The 20,752-nt window shown below is 46.3% G+C and overlaps 1 protein-coding gene across 6 annotated transcripts in view; it reads right to left on the bottom strand.

Moving 5' to 3' along the window:
- The window catches only part of def8 (differentially expressed in FDCP 8 homolog), a 60,359-nt gene extending 46,590 nt beyond the window's left edge, over nucleotides 1-13,769 (bottom strand). Inside the window, exons 1-3 of one of the 6 annotated variants that reach the window (XM_085991659.1) lie at nucleotides 13,677-13,769; nucleotides 1,475-1,595; nucleotides 1,085-1,207 (exon numbers count right to left, since the gene is read on the bottom strand). In XM_085991659.1, coding sequence (XP_085847785.1) covers nucleotides 1,085-1,196 — 112 coding nt within the window. In that variant the 5' untranslated portion in view covers nucleotides 1,197-1,207; nucleotides 1,475-1,595; nucleotides 13,677-13,769. The other 5 variants (XM_085991658.1, XM_085991657.1, XM_085991661.1 and 2 more) reach the window with 5 other exon arrangements.
- Between the last annotated feature and the right edge of the window lie 6,983 nt (nucleotides 13,770-20,752).

Raw genomic sequence — 20,752 nt, 5'->3', positions numbered from 1 at the left:
GCATACCTAGGATCATGTGGGCCTGGTCCTCCAATCAAAGCAGAATTCCATTTAAATCATTTCCGATGGGAATCCCATAAAGAGATGTAATAGAATCCCAAAATCTGATAATTTAAAGAATTGGAATTTTATTCGTAATTACCTTCTTCCCAATAACCTCACTAAAAATTAAATTGATAATTTTAGACATTAAAACTGTAATCCGGGCCAATATTTGCAGAAACTCATTTGATACAGTGTGTGTGTATAATTTACAATATGAAAATGTTTAATTAATGCTGGAGGTATCCCCTTAAGCTGATGCAAACAGACCCTGCGCCTGTTTGCATCAAACGTAACATTTCCGTGCTCAATTGTTGGCCAGTCTCTGCGCCAACGATTGCTTTTACGTGGCCGGCGCGGATGGCCTGTCAGCCTGCATGTTGACAGACCGCAAGTTCCGGATTTCGCGCAAATCCCGAACTTGCGGTGAATTTCACAGGAGGTATGGAGGCGTACTGAGAGTACACCGGCCATACCGACCGCAAAATCCGGGCCATTGCTTTGACCAAACGGCTGCAAAACACACAACAGGAATCCAAGCTTTAATATAGGACGCTCCACTCTGCCCTTCTGAGCTAATTTGGTAAGTGGTTAAATGCATCATGGGGAACAGTTTCCTCTATTTGCTATTTGTAATGAAACACGTTCTTTATAAACACAGTTATTATAGCTGTATAGAGCACACAGAGGGAACCCTCTACCTCTTCCAAAGTGTTGTGGTAGTCAGCTTATACAAAGTTATACAGCCTTGAACTATATGGAGTTGGCTGATCTCAGTTGGGGTCATGGTGGGGCCATTACAAGCTAGGCCCTTTAGGGAGTGACAGAGCAAAGGAATATGCAACACCTCTTGCCCCTGACTCCAATTCTCAATGGTGTCTTCTGTAACCCTTGGAAAATACTAGCTCATGAACTGTGCTTGTAGCACTCGGAGTTAATCTTAGGAAAGGTACATGATGGAAAAATACCATAAAGAAAGAGGAAACTAGGCTGCTGCTAGCACCGTTCCCAATGACACTACACTTTATTCCACAGTGCTGACCTTTTACTGACAGATCACCCTCGGTGCCTTCCTCCACCTTTCCAGCTGGATCTTTATTGAAGGGGTTGAGATGGCCTTGTCGAAATCGTGCCAGTTTTTCATCGTATTCCATGTCAGTCTGACCTGAACAGGAAGAATCATCGTAAAATACTACACATTCCAAGTACGTGAAAAATCTTTTCAATATTTTAATCCCTCATCAGATGTTAAGTGAAACATATCAATTTCAGCAGAAATGGGACATTATAGCAAGAGAAGATTAACATTGCGCTTATTTACCTTGGGGTTATACCCGAATTTATGCAAGGGGTGACCAGGTGCATTTGGGCAGTAAGCAAGGGTACCAAATAAACATTACAATACAGTTTGTTACAAACAAGAGCTTCTTACCAAGAAAAGGAATGGCCGTCTGAACCACAATTGCAGACCGTAGTGCCTCGCGGTTGAGTTGGCAGGAAAACTTGTTCAATGATCATTATCAGCTACTTCAGTGAACCAATGCTAGCTCAACCTTGGGTAAATGATGCAACAATTCAGTCTGTTTGCAGTAAAGATGAGATTACAGTTTCTGAACACAAGTTCCTTTAAAAAAAAAGAATTCTTGTGCAGCGGACCATTCCCCAGCCATGTCAGCCGTTTCCAAACCTCGCCAATGTCTTTCACTAACTGACCACCATTAAATCACTAATACAAAAGCAGAATACTGCGGATGCTGGAAATCTGAAATAAAAACAGAAAATGTTGGAAATACTCAGCAGGTCAGGCAGCATCAGTGGAGCGAGAAACAGAGTTAGTGTTTCAGGTCTGTGACCCTTGGTCAGTTCTGACAAAGGGTCATCAACCTGAAATGTTAACTCTGTTCCTCTCTCCACTGATGCTGCCTGTTCTGCTGAGTATTTCCAACATTTTCTGTTTTTATACCATAAAATCACTGATTGAGAAGTATATGGAATCAGCTTAGCATTTCCTGATGACCCCAAGATCAGGAACTGTACAAGCCATGGCTATAAATCCATGTCCCATCATTCCATGGCACGGTGTGCTGCAACATCCATCCCACCTCCTAAATACAACATTTAAAGTCTGTTGTACAGTAGGAAACATTACCTCAGTCCAGCATGAACAACCCAGTGCAAAGTACCAAGCATTCTCTGGGATTTTATCAAAAATTATTATGGTAGTGCACATCTCCATTTGAACATTTCAAAGGCCCATTTGAACATTTCAAAGGCAATTACACAATCAGTTGAAAATAAAAATCTAATATTCGGAGAGTACGTTGTATACCAATGTAAACATTTGTAAAATAAGCTAGGTTGACACAAGTATCATCAGCTTAATGAGTAAGGAAAATATATTCTGGTCTAGATTTCAACTATATCTACATGTTGCTTACATGATGCTAGCATGTACCAAACAGGCGGGATTGTCAGTTAGGGATTATTTTGCATCGAACTGGTTACAATGTTTGATCGGTTAGTTTAAATATGCAAGACAGCAATGAGAACATAGAGGTTAACAATGAATGCTGTAATCATCTGCTTTACTGGACTCTCCCATCTCCCCCCGCCCCGCCAATAACCCACAGAGCAACCCCAAATTAAAACTTTAGCAGTCAACAGCATTTGAAGCGTTATTTCTAATTGAAAGCAAAACAATGAGGCCTTTGGAAGTTGAAGCATGCTGGAAGAACAGTTAATGTTATAAGAAAACCACAATCATGCTCACAAGATATTCCAAACAACTCTGATCATTGTTCGAGCCTTTGTGACCGAGGCTGGGGAGCGATGATTTACCCAACTAGAGCAGAACCCTTGCAAAAATTAGTATATAAACAAAACAATCCTTAGACTAGGACCGTATAGTCTATGGTTGCTTCAGAGACTCGACCCAAAGAAGAGAGTAAGGAGAGTTGTTAGAGCATGGAGTGTTTTGCCAAAGAGAGATGAGGCAGAGACAACTGCATCTCTTAAAAGAGCAAACACAAAGAAAGATGCCAGGCTATGGAGACAGCAGGGCAGTGGAAGTCGATTTGAACTGTTCTAGCAAAGAGTCTACACAGACAGAACAGAATTGTCTCATTCCTTGCTGTAAACTTCTATAATTCTAAAGACTGAACTGCGTGAGTGAGCAACCCCCGATTATGACTACATAGTATCTGGATGAAATCTGAGAGGTTACCGACTGACACTGTGCAATATTTGCCTCAGTAGCAGGCATTAGCTATGTGGTTCCATCAGTAGAATCGTTGTTATTTAACTCAGTGTTCCACAGTAGTGCATCATACACAAACCATCCACCGTTGCCTTTTTTGGACATCATTTTGACTCGTTGGCCAACAACACTCTCATGCACACTAAGGAAGGCAAAGGGTCACAATAGCAGAACCTTGAAATCAAAAACACACACACGATTTAAAAAAATCAAATGTTGATGTTTTGTATAAAAAGTACAACTTTACATTAAAAAGGACTATTCTTACCATATTAAAAAAGGTAACGACTTTCCACAACAGCAAGGAAACAAAAAGCCTAAAAATTTCTTCTAAAATACATAAGTGTGTAAAGATTTGAAAACATTTCCTTCAGCCAGTCACAAGTATAATAAGCCACTGCTGGAAACTTTGTGTACGCTTCAGTGCAAAATATAATTTGCATTTAAATTTCTAGTCTCCAGGATTTATACAGCAGTGTTCCTGGCATCAAAACAGAATTCGTACAGTACAACCTGCCTATTTAATGCTGCATTTAAAAATACTCGCACACTACTGGAAGTACAAGGAGCGATAGAACACAGCTCAAGATTTCCACAAGCTCAATCTCAGTTATGTCTTTGCAGGGAGACGGCTACTGGAGAGGCCAAGACAGGGGCAGGGAGGAAGTGGGAGAAGATGGCAGTGCGAGTCTCCTCAGGCTTCTCTTGGGCACTTTCAACTGGCATTGACAGAAGCTAGAAGATATTTCTAGTCCAGTGTCTGCCTTAAACAATATCCAGCCCTCTCCTCCACAACAGAATGCAAGTGTATGCACCTGGCCTGCACAAACTAAACCTCGAGCTTAAAGCTCAGACAGGTAGTACCCAAAACAAAAACATATGGGTGTACAGATCCAGCATGGCATCTTCATTAGTTTAAGGGTTTACTGTTCGGAGTGAAGTGAATTTTGAAAGTCGTATTTTCTCAAAACCAAAATGCCCTAATTTTTCTTACCAATATTTTGTCAAGAGCAGCAGCAAAGGAAGATGTTAAAAACTTTGAGGATTTCAGTTACTGTTCTTGTATCATTAATTAAATTGATTAACCAAAGATGAGGTTAACAAAAGATTGCAAAACAAAAGATTTTTTTACAGTTCAGTAGAACTGTTCACATTGCTGTAACGAAGAATAACTTCACACACCAGAGAGACAGATATAGGCCTGGGGTTTCCTCCGCATTCGCACGCAGATACTACCCGTAATCTGGGTGCAAACCAAATACTTGGCTTAAAAGAATCGCAGAATTTTGGATGCAAGCGAGTTACATGCGTAGCTACAATACGCCCAAGATCCTCGCTCTTTTATGTCCATCAAACCCTCCATCCGAACAAATCTCCACCCACAAAACGGGCCACGGCCTGACTCTCAAATGCAAGTATCCTCCAATTGCATGTGTTGGGAGGAGCGCTCAACATTGTGACCAGATTTTCAGCTGCAGCGGGAGAGAGTCACTTTTCTGGTCTTTTAATTGCAATTTGTTTGAACTTTTTTATTTAAATTATCATTGAGACCTGCTCTGTATTTTCGGTTTCTTTGAATGCATTTTTATAGCAAAAATATAAGCCACATTATAAATTGAAAAGCTTCCCCGATTGCCGGTTCTTAAACATGCTGTGCAATACAAGTTGTTGTTGTTGTTCGTAATTTGCATGAATGATGGTCAAATGAGTTGAAAATTTTAATACTCATAAAAGAAACATATTGGTGTGAGTTCAGCATATCCTTGAACCCCAAGATTGTTTACGCTGATTTGCGTGCTTTTTAAGTTTGGGCGTATTCTAATGAGATTGGGAGGATACTGGGGTGTAACTTGACATCGGGTCCAACTTCAGGGTTGTGCCCAAGGAGGAAACTCCAGGTCGTACGCTACAGGATCTACCACAAGGCCCCAATCGCAGTCACCGTGCACAGGAAAGTACACCAAGAAATATATCAGAAAGAAAGTGTTCTCACCAAGCCACTGCAGTGAGCCTACTGGAAGCTGACTAAGATGTACTTGTGATGCCCGGAAGACAGACCCCACCCTCTTAGCCACAGAAATGCCTGGTCCTGAGGTATTTTGGGAAAGGTAAAAGCAGTAAGAATTGTCCCTTTCACTCAAAGGTAATAAATCAAAAAAAAGTTTAAAATACATCTAATGGCCCAGAAATTCGGCTCTCCACGGGTGAGTACGCACGGGATACTCACCCGTAGGCCGAATGGAAATGCCGGTTTCCTGCATGCACTGCGCATGCGCGGGAAACCGGCACTTCCGATCCTCTGAACGAAGGGGTTCAGAGGTCGAACGCGCGCGCAGGGGAGGCAGCGCGTGCGCATCGAACTTAGTTTTTTTTTTGCAGGTTTTCACGCGAGGTTAAGCCTGCAGGATTTACAGATTTAAAAAGCAGGCGTAAGGCCTGCTTTTTACAAGGTAAGTGGTCAATTAATTAAAATTAAAACATTTTTTTTCCCCCACAGGTTTATTATTTTTAAATACTTTAAAGCAAGGTAAGTTTATTTTTAGCCCCGTTTTTTATAAAATTATTTTTTTCAAAAATTTAAATTATTGTTTAAAATAGTTATTTAATGTAATTTATAGTTTATTTAAAAAGTGTGATTTAAAAAAAAAATTATTTGAAGGTTTACTGCTATTTTGGGGCCCGTAGTATTCATAAGTTTTCACAGGTCTTCCCGTCAATTTTATGAATGGGCTTTTCCCTCCTCAGATTGGCTGCCCATGGCTCACGTAATCCCAGGGGATGCATTGCACTAACTACGCCCCTGGGACACGCAAGCACTGCGCGCCGGCAGCTGGGACAGGCCCCGGAGCGGAAATCCACGGGGCCCTACAGCTCAACTGCCGGTGCGCGCATGGCAAGTGCAGGTCGGGGGCTTGCACCCGCGGGAAGCTCCTGACCCGAATTTCTGGGCCAGTCTCTTTCCCCCCCCCCCCTCCCCAAAAAGGAGAAAAAGATCACAAATATCAGATGGTCACAACACAGGCATCTGAAACTCTCCAGTACATCAATGGTCTGCAGTTCCAGAATTCCCTTTGCTCATTGGTGGAGTCCTGCTAGAAATATTAATTGGCAAGCAGTACATCTGAACATGCAACATTCAAAAAAAGTCTTTTAGTTTGAAGGTGACAGAATCCAAGACCCTTTGCAAGGAATGAAGGTGCACAGTCGCTGCTGGAGAGGTCTGATTCAGAAAGAGCTTGTTTGTCTTTATTCTACAGTGAAACTGACTACTTAAAAAGAGGGATGGCTTCCAAGTGCAGGAAACTTTGGTTTATCCGGAGGTTGTATGGCCAGAAACCTCAATCTAACAGCAGAAATCAGCAGCTGTTTTTTTGGGTTTTTTTTCTTTTTTTTCCTTCTCCTAGCATTTTTTTTATTTTTTTTATTAAACAGTCAGTCTCTGGAAAGCCTCTCTGAAGCTGTTGCTAAGCTACAGAGACGCTTCCAAGGTACGGGCCGACTGTTTACAAGCTGTTGCTAAGCAACAGTGTTTGTTGTCAGATATGGAGATGAAAACCTCCGTATCCTTCAACATTAGCGCTGGTCTGTCTGGAAGTTTTCACAGATCGGCATCACGTCGGTGCCGGATATCGCGAAGTTTCCTGTACAACAAGTCTGCTTCATTAATTAACTCCACAGGTTCAGCCGAATTAGTGATCGGTGCAACCCCTCGCGTTCCTCCACTTTTTTCCCCCTCCACTAACTACATTTTTTACGGAGCTAATCCTGGGAGTCTTGGAAGCCTCTCTCCAAGCCCACTTGTGGGGGAAGACACACTAGACTGATGCCAGTTTTGGGCGATGGGTATGGAGGGGGTTGGGGGGGGGGGGGGGGGGGGAGGAGAAGGGAACAGAGGGGAAGGAGGAGAAGAAAACAACCCTTTGACATATATGCTCCTCAGAGCAGGCAAATGCACGTTCACTTTTTCAGTGTAGCTATAAAATATTAATTCTGGGGCACTCGAGACTTAAATCTGGCTGTGCATGTCAGCAGAAAATTAAGAATGTAAACCCAGTTCCGAGAGCTCTTCATAACTTCCTTACTATCTCTGCATTAAATGGTACAAAGTATACCACTGGTAAGTGTACAAGATGCAAGACATTCATATGGCTGGTGTACTCATCTGAAAATGTTAGCAAACAAATAGTTATTGGTCTCCAAAAAGATCTGCTTAAGTCATGATATTTCACTTTCATATATTATGAATTTATGGCATTTCCATGGAGACAATCAAAGCAGACACATATGAAAAGTGTATCATATAAGCACGATGGAAACTGAAAGTTAGTGCTCTGAGACAGCATTTGATTAGTGTATAACTACTACCTCATCAGACCTTGCATTTCTTGAAAGGTTGAACAGCTTCAAAAAAACTTAGAAGTGACCTGATAGAGATCTTTTAAATTATGAATGGGGTGGAGAGAATGTTTCCACTTGTGGGAGAATACAACATTTGGGGCCATAAATACAAGATAGTTACTAATAAATCTAATAGGGCAACAAGGAGAAATTACTTTACTCAGAGTGGTTAGAATATTGAACTCGCTACCACAGGAAGTGGTTGAGGTAAATAGCTTAGATGCTTTCAAAAGGAAACTAGACAAGTACATGAGAGAAAAAGGAATAGAAAGATATGCTGAAAGGCTGAGATGAGGTCGATGGAATGGGAGGAGACACGTGTGGAGTATAAACACCAGCAGAGACTAGTTGGGCCGAGTGGCCGGTTTCTGTGCTGTATATTCCATGTAATTCCTATAATACCATTAGATACATTGTTAAGTGTTGAGGTGGGATCCCGAGAGAGAGGATAGTGAGCTAATAAAGGATAAGCAGAAATTGGCAGGAATACTTAAGTACTTTGCTTCATTGGTTTACCAAAAGAAAGGATACAAGATAGTTACTAATAAATCCAATAGGGAAATAAGGAGAAATGTCTTTATTCAGGGTGGTTGGAGCATGGAACTTGCTACCACACATAAATTTGAGGCGCTGTGGAATGGGATAGGGTTTAAACCCACAACCTCTGACTCAAAAGCAAGAGTGCTACCACTGAGCCAAGGCTGACCAACTATTGCTTATGGTGTGTAAATTTTTAAATGCTGAGTATACGGTTATGTCATTACATAGAAATTACAACACTGAAACAGCCCAACCAGTGTTGGTGTTTATCCCCCACACAAGCAGTCATTCTCGTCCCATGTGCCTGCCCTGTTCCCATATATCGCATTATTGTCCTTTCCTTCAACCGCTTATCCAACCTATTCTTAAATATTGACATGGTGTCTCTGTTTCAATCACCAATTCTGATACTGCATGCCACAGCCTCTCAATCTCGTGTGTAAAGCAAAGGGGGCAAGTTTCCGATTTGGGCGCAATCAGGAAACTGGGCGCAAATTGCACTGGTTAGGTTACAATTCAAGATTCCACTAAAACGCATCAGCGTAATCACAAACATAAAATCTTTCATGAACCAGCGCAGTCAGTGTAATGGAAAATAACTGGGTTTTTTCTTTGCATTAAAGATATTCATTGATTTATTTAAAAGTGGTAATCTGGTGCAGTTTTATTAATAAGGATGAAAATGGGTTTATCACAAAAAATAAGCATTTTTAATAGGAGTGTCTAGTCCGCCACCTGAGTAACCCGATGTTAAATCACTGAAAATGATTTTAAAAAACTATACTGAACAATTTACCAATTTCATTGGTGTACACTAGTCAGTTTTAGTAAGTTTTAGTAAGTGAAATATTATTTTAATATGTAAAAACTTTTAAAACATGCCTACTAGTGCCAGTGCACCTATTAAAACCAGCTCAACTTGAAGACCCTCCTCGAACAACAACAAACAGGTGCAATTATTTCGACCTGGGGGCATGACCATTTTTGGGGGTGGAGCTGCTTCGGGCACAATTATTTTTAAGCCAGTGTTAAAGATCACAGAAATTTGATTTACACCTGATGTAACTTGCTTTTAAAATTCCCCGTTCTTTTTTTGTGCTGGTTCGGCCCATTTCAAACAGATTGCGCTGATAAAAGTAGCGGAAACTCTACCCCAAAGTGCCTTCTGTTCTCTGTCCTAAATCTCAAATTTAACCTGCTGGAAATCCCCTCATTTGTTGCACAAACATTAAGGTGATCTTAAGGTAATTTCATCCCTCTAACTCACACAAAAAACAAGGTTAACTACATACTTCACACATTCCATGCAGGATCCAGGAAACTCCCTGAATACAATAGGACAAAGGAAATACAGTCTACTATTCTTAAAGTCACAAGTAAGGAGTGTGATGGAATACTCTCCACTTGCCTGGATGAATGCAGCTCCAACTCCAACAACACTCGAGAAGCTCGACACCATCCAGGACAAAGCAGCCCACTTGATTGGCACCCCATCCACCACCTTAAACGGTCACTCCCTCCACCACCGGCATACCGTGGCTGCAGTGTGTACCATCTACAAGATGCACTGCAGCAACTCGTCAAGGCTTCTTCGGCAGCACCTCCCAAACCCACGACTTCTTCCACCTAGAAGGACAAGGGCAGCAGGCACATGGGAACACCATCACCTCCAAGTCACACACCATCCTGACTTCGGCTGCCCTCAAAAGTTTGTCACCATCCTCCGCCTGCTTCACGACGACATGCAAGCAGTGATCCTGACCAACGGATCCACCACAGACCCAATTCACGTATGAACCGGGGTCAAGCAAGGCTGTGTCATCGCACCAATGCTCTTCTCGATCTTCCTTGCTGCAATGCTCCATCTCACCCTCAGTAAGCTCCCCACTGGAGTGGAGCTAATTTACAGAGCAAAACGGGAAACTGTTCAACCTCCGTCACCACCAGTCCAGATCCAAGGTCGTCCCATCCTCTGTTCTCGAATTACAGTAGGCAGATGACGCTTGCGTTTGTGCTCACTCGGAGGTCGAACTCCAAACCATCATCAACACCTTCACCGAAGCGTACGAGAGCATGGGCCTTACACTAACCATCCGTAAGACAATGGTCCTCTACCAACCTGCCCCCGCCACACAGTACTGCCCCCCGATTATCAAAATCCACGACAAAGCCTTGGACATCGTGGACCACTTTCCATACCTCGAGAGCCTGTCAACAAGGGCAGACGTCGACGACAAAGTCCAACACCGCCTTCAGTCAGTGCAGCCTTCAGTTGCCTGAGGAAGAGAGTGTTTGAAGACCAGGACCTCAAACCCGGCACTAAGCTCATGGTCTACAGAGCAGCAGTGATACCCGCCCTGCTGTATGCCTCAGAGACATGGACCATGTACAGCAGGCACCTCAAAGCACTGGAGAGGTACCACCATTGCTGCCTCCGCAAGATCCTGCAAATCCATTGGCAGGATAGGCGCACCAATGTTAGTGTTCTTGCTCAGGCCAACATCCACAGCATCGAAGCTCTGACCACGCTCAATCAGCTCCGATGGACGGTCACATCGTCCGCATGCCCGATACGAGACTCACAAAGCAAGCGCTCTACTCGGAGCTCCGGCATGGCAAGAGAGCCCCAGGTGGGCAGAGGAAACGCTTCAAGGACACCCTCAAAGCCTCCTTGAAAAAGTGTAACGTCCCCACCGACACCTGGGAATCCCTGGCCCAAGACCGCACAAAGTGGAGAAGCATCCGGGAAGGCGCCGAACACCTCAAGTTAGTATGCAGGTGCAGCAAGTGATCAAGAAGGCCAATGGAATGTTGGCTTTTATTGCTAGGGGGATAGAATATAAAAACAGGGAGGTATTGCTGCAGTTATACAAGGTATTGGTTAAACCGCACCTGGAATACTGCATACAGTTTTGGTGTCCATACTTAAAAGACATACTTGCTCTTGAGTCAGTACAAAGAAGGTTCACTCGGGGATGAGGGGGTGGTCATATGAGGAGAGGTTGAGTAGATTGGGACTCTACTCATTGGAGTTCAGAAGAATGAGAGGCGATCTTATTGAAACATATAAGATTGTGAAGGGGCTTGATCGGGTGGATGCGGTGAGGATGTTCCCAATGATGGGTGAAACTAGAACTAGGGAGCATAATCTTAAAATAAGGGGCTGCTCTTTCAAAACTGAGATGAGGAGAAACTTCTTCACTCAGAGGGTGGTAGGTTTGTGGAATTTGCTGCCCCAGAAAGCTGTGGAAGCTACATCATTAAATAAATTTAAAACAGAAATAGATAGATAGTTTCCTAGAAGTAAAGGGAATTAAGGGTTACGGGGAGCGGGCAGGAAATTGGACATGAATCTAGGTTCGGAATGGTCATGGCCCTGTGGGTAGTGGAGCGGGCCCAGGGGCCATGTAGCCTGGTTCTGCTCCTACTTCTTGTGTTCTAATTCTGTGTTAGATTTCAGGAGATGGTTTTATTCCTGTTCCTGGCTGGGGTGGAGATCGCCTTTACAGAAGGCAAGTACTGTAGAAAATATAGTGACAGAGTGATCTCCTGGAAGAGTTTCGATCGCCTAGATGGGTCGGAGAGGAATTTCCCAGATTTTTTCTCCCAAATTGGCCATTGGTTTTTTTACCTGGTTTTTCGCCTCTCCCGGGAGATCACATGGGTTCGGGTGGGATGGAGAGTGATAGAAGATTTGAGGTTAGGATCAGATCAGCCATGATCTTATTGAATGGTGGAGCAGGCTCGAGGGGCCGATTGGCCTACTCCTATTTCTTGTTATGAGTCTCTTCGCCGGGAGCAAGCGGAAGCCAAGCGCAGGCAGCGCAAGGAACGCACGTCAACCCAAGCACCCCACCCACCCGCCCCTTCAACCACCGTCTGCTCCACCTGTGACAGAGACTGTAGGTCCCGCATTGGACTCATCAGTCACCTGCGAACTCATTTTTAATGTGGAAGCAAGTCATCCTCGGTTCCCAGGGACTGCCCAAGAAGGAATATCGCTGATCCTTCATCGTCGCTGGGTCAAAATCCTGGAACTCCCTACCTAACAGCACTGTGGGAGTACCATCACCACACGGACTACAGCGGTTCAAGGCGGCAGCTCACCACCACCTTCTCAAGGGCAACTGGGGATGGGCAATAAATGTTGGCATTGCCAGCGACACCCACATCCCATAAAATGAATTTTAAAAAATACAAACTATCTGATGATTCAACAACAACTTGTATTTATATAGCTCCTTTAACATAGTAAAGCATCCCAAGGCTCTGCACAAGAGTATTTTAAGACAAAAAATTTGACACCGATCCACATAAGGATAAATTGGGGCAGGTGACCAAATGCTTGGTTAAAGAGGTAGATTTTAAGGAGCATCTTAAAAGGAGGAAAGAGGTAGCGAGGCAGACAGGTTTAGGCAGGGAATTCCAGAGCTTAGGGCCTAGGCAACAGAAGGCACGACCACCAAAGGTTCAGCAATTATAATCAAGGATGCTCAAGAGGACAGAATTAGAGGAGCGCAGATATCGGGGGGGGGGGTAAGGGGGCTGAAGGAGATTAGAGATAGGGAGGGGCAAGGCTATGGAGGGATTTAAAAACAAGGATGAGAATTTTGAAATAGAGGTGCTACTTAACCCAGAGCCAATGTAGGTCAGCGAGCACAGGGGAGATGGGCAAACGGGACTTGGTGCGAGTTAGGACACGGGCAGCCGAGTTTTGGATGACCTCAGTTTTAAGCACTAAATTCCCAATTTGTATCATTGAAATTACTGGATAATTCACATTTTTATGTTAAAAAAAATTAAATTTATCAGAGGACTGCATTGCAGGAAGTGCAGGCAGCTAAATTACTATCGCCATAGTATAACATCCTGTGAGACCTGCACAAACATAAACAGAAAGCTTCACACGCGCTGCGCTAGAACCACAAAACTGAGATTTTAAAGCTTAATATTTAACACCCTATTTCTGAATCTCCTATTTTTGTTTTTTGTGCATTGAAGTAGCACTAGACCCGGTTAATGAATTTAGGATTACACAATCACTACAGCTGCAGCCCAGCGAGAAGGAGAGTGCAACGGAGAGGAGGGAGCTGGGCCCAGGGTCGGTGCGGGGGAGGCGGCATCATTGTATCCTCTCGGAGGGGATACTTTGTATTGCATTTATTCCAGCCGAGAACCCGAACAACTGCGGCAGGGATACGTTACCACAACAGAAAGCGGCGGCCGGACACTGTACCTCATCATTACGGCTTGGATGGGAGAGAAACCGGGGAAGGGGAAGCAAATCAGACAGCCCGAAGCACTTGCAGGAGACCCAGCGACATGTTGTTGGCTCCCCCGGCAACGGCTCCACCGAGCCCGGACCCGCCCGCACCGCCAACTCTCACCGCCCGCACCGCCAAAGCGCCAACTCTCACCGCCCGCACCGGCTCCAACCCACCAATCAACAGGCTGCGAGGCACCTCGGGATACTGGCTGGGCGCAATATCTTAAAGAACTACTCCGACTAACACCCGCATAATTATAGCGACACCCTCCCCCACACAAAAAAATTATATCCTATCTGTTTTAAAGAGGCCCTTTATTGGCGGCTTGCGGGTAGAATATGTGGAGTCTTTGCCAAGATTAAACCCAACAGGGGGAAGAGTAAGGGGCGGGATCATGGCTTGAGTTTTGCTGGTTCAGAAGGTTCATTGGAAAACCTTATATGCAGCTTCTAATATCTTAGGATCGGAGAGGAGGGGGGAAAGCAACAAAAAATGACTTTTACGATAACTGATGTGCCTCAATTATTCCGAGACTCGAAGTTAGCAGAACAAAAGTAAGGCTTTTATTAACTTAGAACATAACACGTAAACTAGAGAGATGTCTTCCTTCAGGAGGCTGATGCCCGACTGACTTAATTACAAAGGAGCCAGGTATGGGCGGAGCCCTGCACACAACCAATTCCAGCACATTCCAATACATAATACATGAGGACTGGGGGAAGGGAAAAGACACCGAAAGCAGGCAGTTACAAGACACAGAAAACAGGCAGTGATGAATGGAATATATTTCATCACATTCACCCCTTCTATAGATTTAGTCTGTTCGGGGGTTTGATAGTCCTCTGTGACCGACGTGGCTGTTGTGGTGCCGCGGGTGTCGGCTGGGTGTCCCCGGTAGCCTCCTGGGTCTCTGCCGGGGGTGCCGCCAGGGTTGTTGAAGGGGTAGTTGGTGGGGGTGCCGTTGGTCGATGTTCTTCCGGGGGTGATGAAAGAGTAGTGGGTGGGTAAGGGTTGCTGTGATCGTTGAAAAGAGTAGTGGGTGGGTAAGAATTGCTGTGATCGTTGTCGCTGCTATTGCCGTGGTTGTTGTCGATGCCGGCTGGGGCGACGTCTTTTATGGACACGGTGTCCTCCCTTCCGTCGGCGTGCCGGACATATGCGTATTGGGGGTTGGCGTGGAGTAGGTGTACTGGCTCCACGAGAGGGTCCGTCTTGTGGCCCCTCGCATGCTTTCGCACGAGTACCGGACCTGGGGTGGAGAGCCATGACGGCATGGATACGCCTGAGGTGGATTTCCGAGGAAAGACAAACATTCGTTCATGAGGCGTGGCATTAGTGGACGTACACAATAGCGACCGTATCGAATGGAGCACATCCGAGAGGACTTCCTGCCAGCGGGAGATAGGGAGGCCCTTGGTCCTTAGAGCTAGAGTGACTGCTTTCCACACTGTCCCGTTCTCTCGCTCCACCTGGCCGTTACCCCGGGGGTTGTAGCTGGTGGTACGGCTCGTGGCGATCCCCTTGGACAGCATGTACTGGCGTAGCTCTTCACTCATGAAGGACGCCCCCCTATCCGTGTGGATATAGCTCGGCATACCGAACAGGCAGAACAGGCTGTTGAGGCATTTAATGACCGTGGCGCTGGTCATGTCTGGGCAGGGGAAGGCGAATGGGAAACGGGAGTATTCGTCCACAATGTTCAGGAAGTAAACATTGCGGTCGACGGACGGGAGGGGGCCCTTGAAATCTAAGCTGAGCCGCTCGAAGGGCCGTGTAGCTTTGATTAAGTGGGCTCTATCTGGGCGGTAGAACCGAGGCTTGCACTCAGCGCAAGTGCGGCAGTTCCTGGTCAGAGACCGAACTTCCTCAATCGAGTAGGGTAAGTTACGGGACTTTATGAAGTGGAACAGCCACGTGACCCCTGGGTGGCAGAGGTCGTTGTGGAGGGTCTGTAGCCGATCCTCGGTGGCGCTGGCACACATCCCTCGTGAGAGGGCGTCAGGGGATTCGTTAAGGGCCCCTGGCCGGTAAATGATGTCGTACTCGAAAGTGGAGAGCTCGATCCGCCACCTAAGAATCTTATCATTTTTAATCTTCCCCCTCTGTTTATTGTTGAACATAAACGCTACCGACCGCTGGTCGGTAAGTAGGGTGAAGCGTTTGCCGGCTAGGTAGTGGCGCCAGTGGCGCACTGCCTCCACGATGGCTTGGGCCTCCTTTTCCACGGAGGAGTGTCTGATCTCGGGCCCTTGGAGGGTCCTCGAGAAGAAAGCTACGGGCCGCCCTGCCTGGTTGAGGGTGGCCGCCAAGGCAAAGTCGGACGCATCACTTTCCACTTGAAATGGAGTGTTCTCGTCCACTGCCTGTAGCGTGGCCCGCTCAATATCCTGCTTAATGCTTTTGAAGGCGGCGTGGGCCTCAGCAGAGAGCGGAAAAGAGGATGCTTTCAAGAGGGGGCGGGCTTTGTCGGAGTAGTTGGGGACCCATTGGGAATAGTAAGAAAATAACCCCAGGCACCTTTTCAGGGCTTTGGGAGTGTTGGGCAGGGGCAGCTCCCGTAGGGGGCGCAATCGGTCGGGGTCTGGTCCGATTTCCCCATTCTCCACCACGCTGCCCAGTATGCAGAGGTGCGTGGTGTTGAAAACGCACTTGTCCTTGTTATAGGTGAGGTTGAGTTTTTGTGCGGTTTTCAGGAACCTCTCGAGGTTCGAGTCGTGATCCTGCTGGTTGTGACCGCAGATGGTGACGTTGTCGAGGTAGGGGAAGGTTGCCTGCAAGTGGTGGTCATCGACCATGCGATCCATCTCCCTCTGAAAGACCGAGACCCCGTTCGTCACCCCAAAGGGGACTCTGAGGAATTGGTAGAGGCGTCCGTTCGCCTCGAAGGCGGTGTACGGGCGGTCCTCTGGTCTGATAGGGAGCTGGTGGTACGCTGGCTTGAGGTCGGTGGTGGAGAACACCCGGTATTGGGCGATTTGGTTCACCATTTCTGATATGCGGGGTAGCGGGTAGGCGTCTAGTAGGGTGTACCTGTTGATCGTTTGACTATAGTCGATCACCATCCGTTTCTTCTCGCTACCCCTTACCACTACCACTTGGGCGCGCCACGGGCTGTTGCTGTGTTCAATAATGCGCTCTTTCAGGAGCCTGTCTACCTCGGTCGCGATAAACCGCCTGTCCTCCCAGCTGTACCTCCTGCTTTTGGTCACTATTGGCCGGCAGTTAGGGGTAAGGTTCGCGAATAGCGAAGGCGGCTTTACCTTCAGGGTAGCCAGACCGCACACTGTGAGGGGCGGCTGGGACCCACCGTACTTGAGCGTGATGCTTTGGTGGTTGCACTGGAAATCCAAACCCAAGATCACGCTCGCACATAGATTCTTCATGATTAATACTTTAAAATTATCATACACAGTTCCGTTAACGCACAATTGTACCGTGCAGTAACCCAGAATGGTCGATGTCTGGGTTTTATCGGCCATAGAGATGGTACCCTGAGCAGGGACCACCTTTAGGGAGAGTTGTTGTGCCAGTTCAGGGTGGATAAAACTCTCCGTGCTTCCACTGTCAATTAAGCATTTAACCCGGCACCCGTTTACCTCGATGTCCACCATTGATTTGGATAGCGGATGCGGCCTGGTCTGGTCCACTGTGACCGATGCCACTGTAGGGCCCTGATCGAGACAAGATGGCATCCACGCTGTCTGCTCATAAGATGGCGGACCCCACGAGGTCGGGCAAGATGGCGTCCAAGATGGCCGCTCCCACGGCGCACACGCGGCGGTGGCGGGTTTTCCGGTGGTTGGTTTTCCGGCGGGGTTCCCTCTGCACACCTTCCCGAAGTGCCCCTTCTTACCGCACTTAAAGCAGGTGGTGCCTTTCGCCGGGCACAGGTTTCTGGTGTGCTTTGGCTGCCCGCAGAAGTAGCAGTTGGGTCCTTGACGCGTCGCGGCTGTCGTAGGGCTTCTGGGGGGAGAGCTGGGCCCCGCCGGTGTCGGGCTGCCGGGCGGGGAAGATGCCTTCCAAGATGGCGGCGCCCTCGGCGCACACGTGGTGGCGTGGACGGCGCGGGCTGAAGAGTAGGCGTCCGAGTTTCTCTGGGCCATCTCCAGGGACCGCGCGGTGTCCGCAGCCAGTTTCAGGTCCAACTCCGTTTTTTCCAGCAGTCTTTGCCGGATGTGAGTGGAGCTGAGGCCTGTGATAAAGGCATCGCGAACAAGCTCGTCGGTGTACACTGCGGCTTTTACATCTCGGCACTTACAGTCCTTGCCAAGCTTTTTCAGGATGCTTAGGAACTCCTCCACCGATTCCCCAGGTCGCTGTGTGCGAGTAGCGAGTAGATGCCTAGCATACACCTCATTCGTAGGCTGCTGGTAATGCGCCTTTAAGATGTTGCAGGCGGCCAGGTACGTATCGGCGTCTTGGATGAGGGGGTAAACCCGGTGGCTTACCCAATTCCGTAGCATTCCGAGTCTCATCTTCGCAGTGTCCGTAGCGTCTTTGACGGCTGCGGAATTGTCCAGGAAGAATTCCATACAGTCAAACCAGTGTCCGAAGCGTGCTGATGCGTCCGGAGCATGTTGATCCAAATCCAAACGTTCGGGTTTCAGGAGTTGATCCATAGTGTTGAAAATTTAAGTTAATAAAATTGATGTGCCTCAATTATTCCGAGACTCGAAGTTAGCAGAACAAAAGTAAGGCTTTTATTAACTTAGAACATAACATGTAAACTAGAGAGATGTCTTCCTTCAGGAGGCTGATGCCCGACTGACTTAATTACAAAGGAGCCAGGTATGGGCGGAGCCCTGCACACAACCAATTCCAGCACATTCCAATACATAATACATGAGGACTGGGGGAAGGGAAAAGACACCGAAAGCAGGCAGTTACAAGACACAGAAAACAGGCAGTGATGAATGGAATATATTTCATCACAATAACAAAATGACTTTTGGTGTCTGGATTACATTTTAGAAATTCCAGACAGCTTGATCAAAGACTGGACGTGAAAACGAAAACTGCATCACCATTCATTATTTCAGTGAAGTCATGCACCAGGAAGAGAACAATGTTTCTGGGATGCAATGACACATTTCAATGTAAGTTGCATGATTGAGACCTCTGTTTGGCAAACAATGTAAGAATGTATGGGACCAGAAAAGACCATTCCAGTTCATTTGGCCAGCCCCAAAGTTCAAAAATAGAATACACCGTTCACTAACTATATCACTCAATTGATTTTCTCCACAAATGACTATCCAACTCAATTTTAAAGTTATTGATGTTATAAGCCTCTAATGCCTCCCTGGGCGGTCCGTTCCAAAAATTGATCAACCTCTATGTGAAGTAGTTAGCTTGTTCTGTCCATTCACCTTCCCTCTTCTGATCTTGAACCCATGGACTATGGTGATTAGATTTTCAGGGTTCAGCTCGTTAATTACTGTAATATATTATCACATGGTTTAGTATGAGCATGCTCAGTTTGCTCTGGCCTAGTAAAGCAAGCACATAGACTAGCAACTCATCATGTCTGTCCATTTGTTCTACCCACATATTTTGGTGACGAGAATGGGATCCCAAAGCCATTTTTAGGGATCATGGAAGGACACAGTGTTCAGCCTTCAAGTGAACAAGTTTAAGGTGAATTTGTGACACCTAAACTGAATTTTTGCGATGTTTTAGTTAATGCATTATGGCAGGAGGAACAGGGAGAAGCAATATACACTTAATAGCACAGTTTCAAAAAGTGTGCAGGGACAGAGGGACCTGGGAGTTAATGCGCATAGGTCCCTGAAGGTGGCGGGACATATTGAGAGAGTGGTTAGCAAAGCATATGGGATCTTGGGCTTCATAAATAGAGGTATTGAGTACAAAAGTAGAGAAGTTATGCTGAACCTTTATAAAGTGCTGGTCAGGCCACAATTGGAGTATTACATCCAGTTCTGGTCACCACACTTTAGGAGGGATGTGAAGGCACTGGAGAGGGTGCAGAGGAGATTTACCAGAATGGTTCCGGGGTTGGGGGATCTTAGCTACAAGGACAGGTTGGAGAAGCTGGATTTGTTTTCATTAGAGCAAAGGAGGTTGAGGGGTGATTTGATAGAGGTGTACAAGATTATGACGGGTTTGGATAGGCTAGACGGGGAAAGGCTGTTCCCACTAGTTGATGGTACAAGGACTAGGGGACACAGATTTAAGGTTTTGGGCAAGAGATACAAGGGGGGTGTGAGGAAAACCTTTTAACGCAGTGAGTGGTGAGGACCTGGAACTCTCTGCCGATGGAAGTGGTGGAAGCGGAGACACTCAATGTTTTCAAGGGGAGACTGGATAGGCACTTGAGAGAAATAAACTTGCAGTGCTGCAGGGATAGAGCGGGGGAATGGGACTGACTGGATTGCTCTACAGAGAGCTGGCATGGACTTGACGGACCGAATGGCCTCCTTCTGTGTCGTTATGACCCTATGACTAATGCTGATGCAGAATTGTTTGCGCTTCGTCTTCACGTGTATGTATACACAGCAACATCGGTGTTGATTCGCACAGGTTCACAGGTAGCGTGCTGAGTCACTGTTTGACGGGATCGTGTAGGGGGTTTTGCTACTTTCTTTGGCCAGTCAGTTATGTCTCCGGCTGCCTTATCTCTGAGCGGTTCGGATCGCTCACCCCTTAGTTCTGATCCCCGGACTTATTGGCAGATAGCGATATAGACAAACGAGCAGACCAGTGGTTTGGTACAAAGAAAACCAAAATTTATTAACAGAGAAAATAAGATAACAATACTATACAAAAGGATGATATGAATGCAATACACTTACCCTTAACGGGGATGGGAAATAAACGGCACATCGAGGGAAAATGACTAAAATGACAATTTTAGCAATCCCCTTAACTCCCACCCTCTAAACCTCGCTAGGCTATCTTATGAGGGGTCAGAATTCCATGCTCACCAGTCCGAGTCGTTTAAACAGACGAGAATCTTGCTTCTTTGCCCTGCTGCCTTTCGATGCCATGTGGTTTCAATGCTGCACAGGGTACCGTCCAGGTGAAAATACCCCAGTAATAAAACAGTCTCTGGCAGGGTATTTCACCTCTCGGGATGGGCTCTTCTTTGTAGGTCCTCTTCCTGGGGTGATGGCAGGCAGGGCGCGGGAGGCGAGGAGAGAGAGAGAGAGCATAGCTTCCTGAGGGGCTATATTTATACTCCTCTCGGTAGCCCTTATCTCACGTGCTAAATCAGCTCATCCTTTGTATG

Source organism: Somniosus microcephalus, chromosome 6 (assembly GCF_052327205.1).
Source record: "Somniosus microcephalus isolate GS21.2 chromosome 6, FLI_Smic_1.0, whole genome shotgun sequence".
NCBI classification, from domain to species: Eukaryota; Metazoa; Chordata; class Chondrichthyes; order Squaliformes; family Somniosidae; genus Somniosus; species Somniosus microcephalus.
Note: the sequence above shows the minus strand (reverse complement) of the source record. Positions and strands in the feature narration are given on the sequence as shown.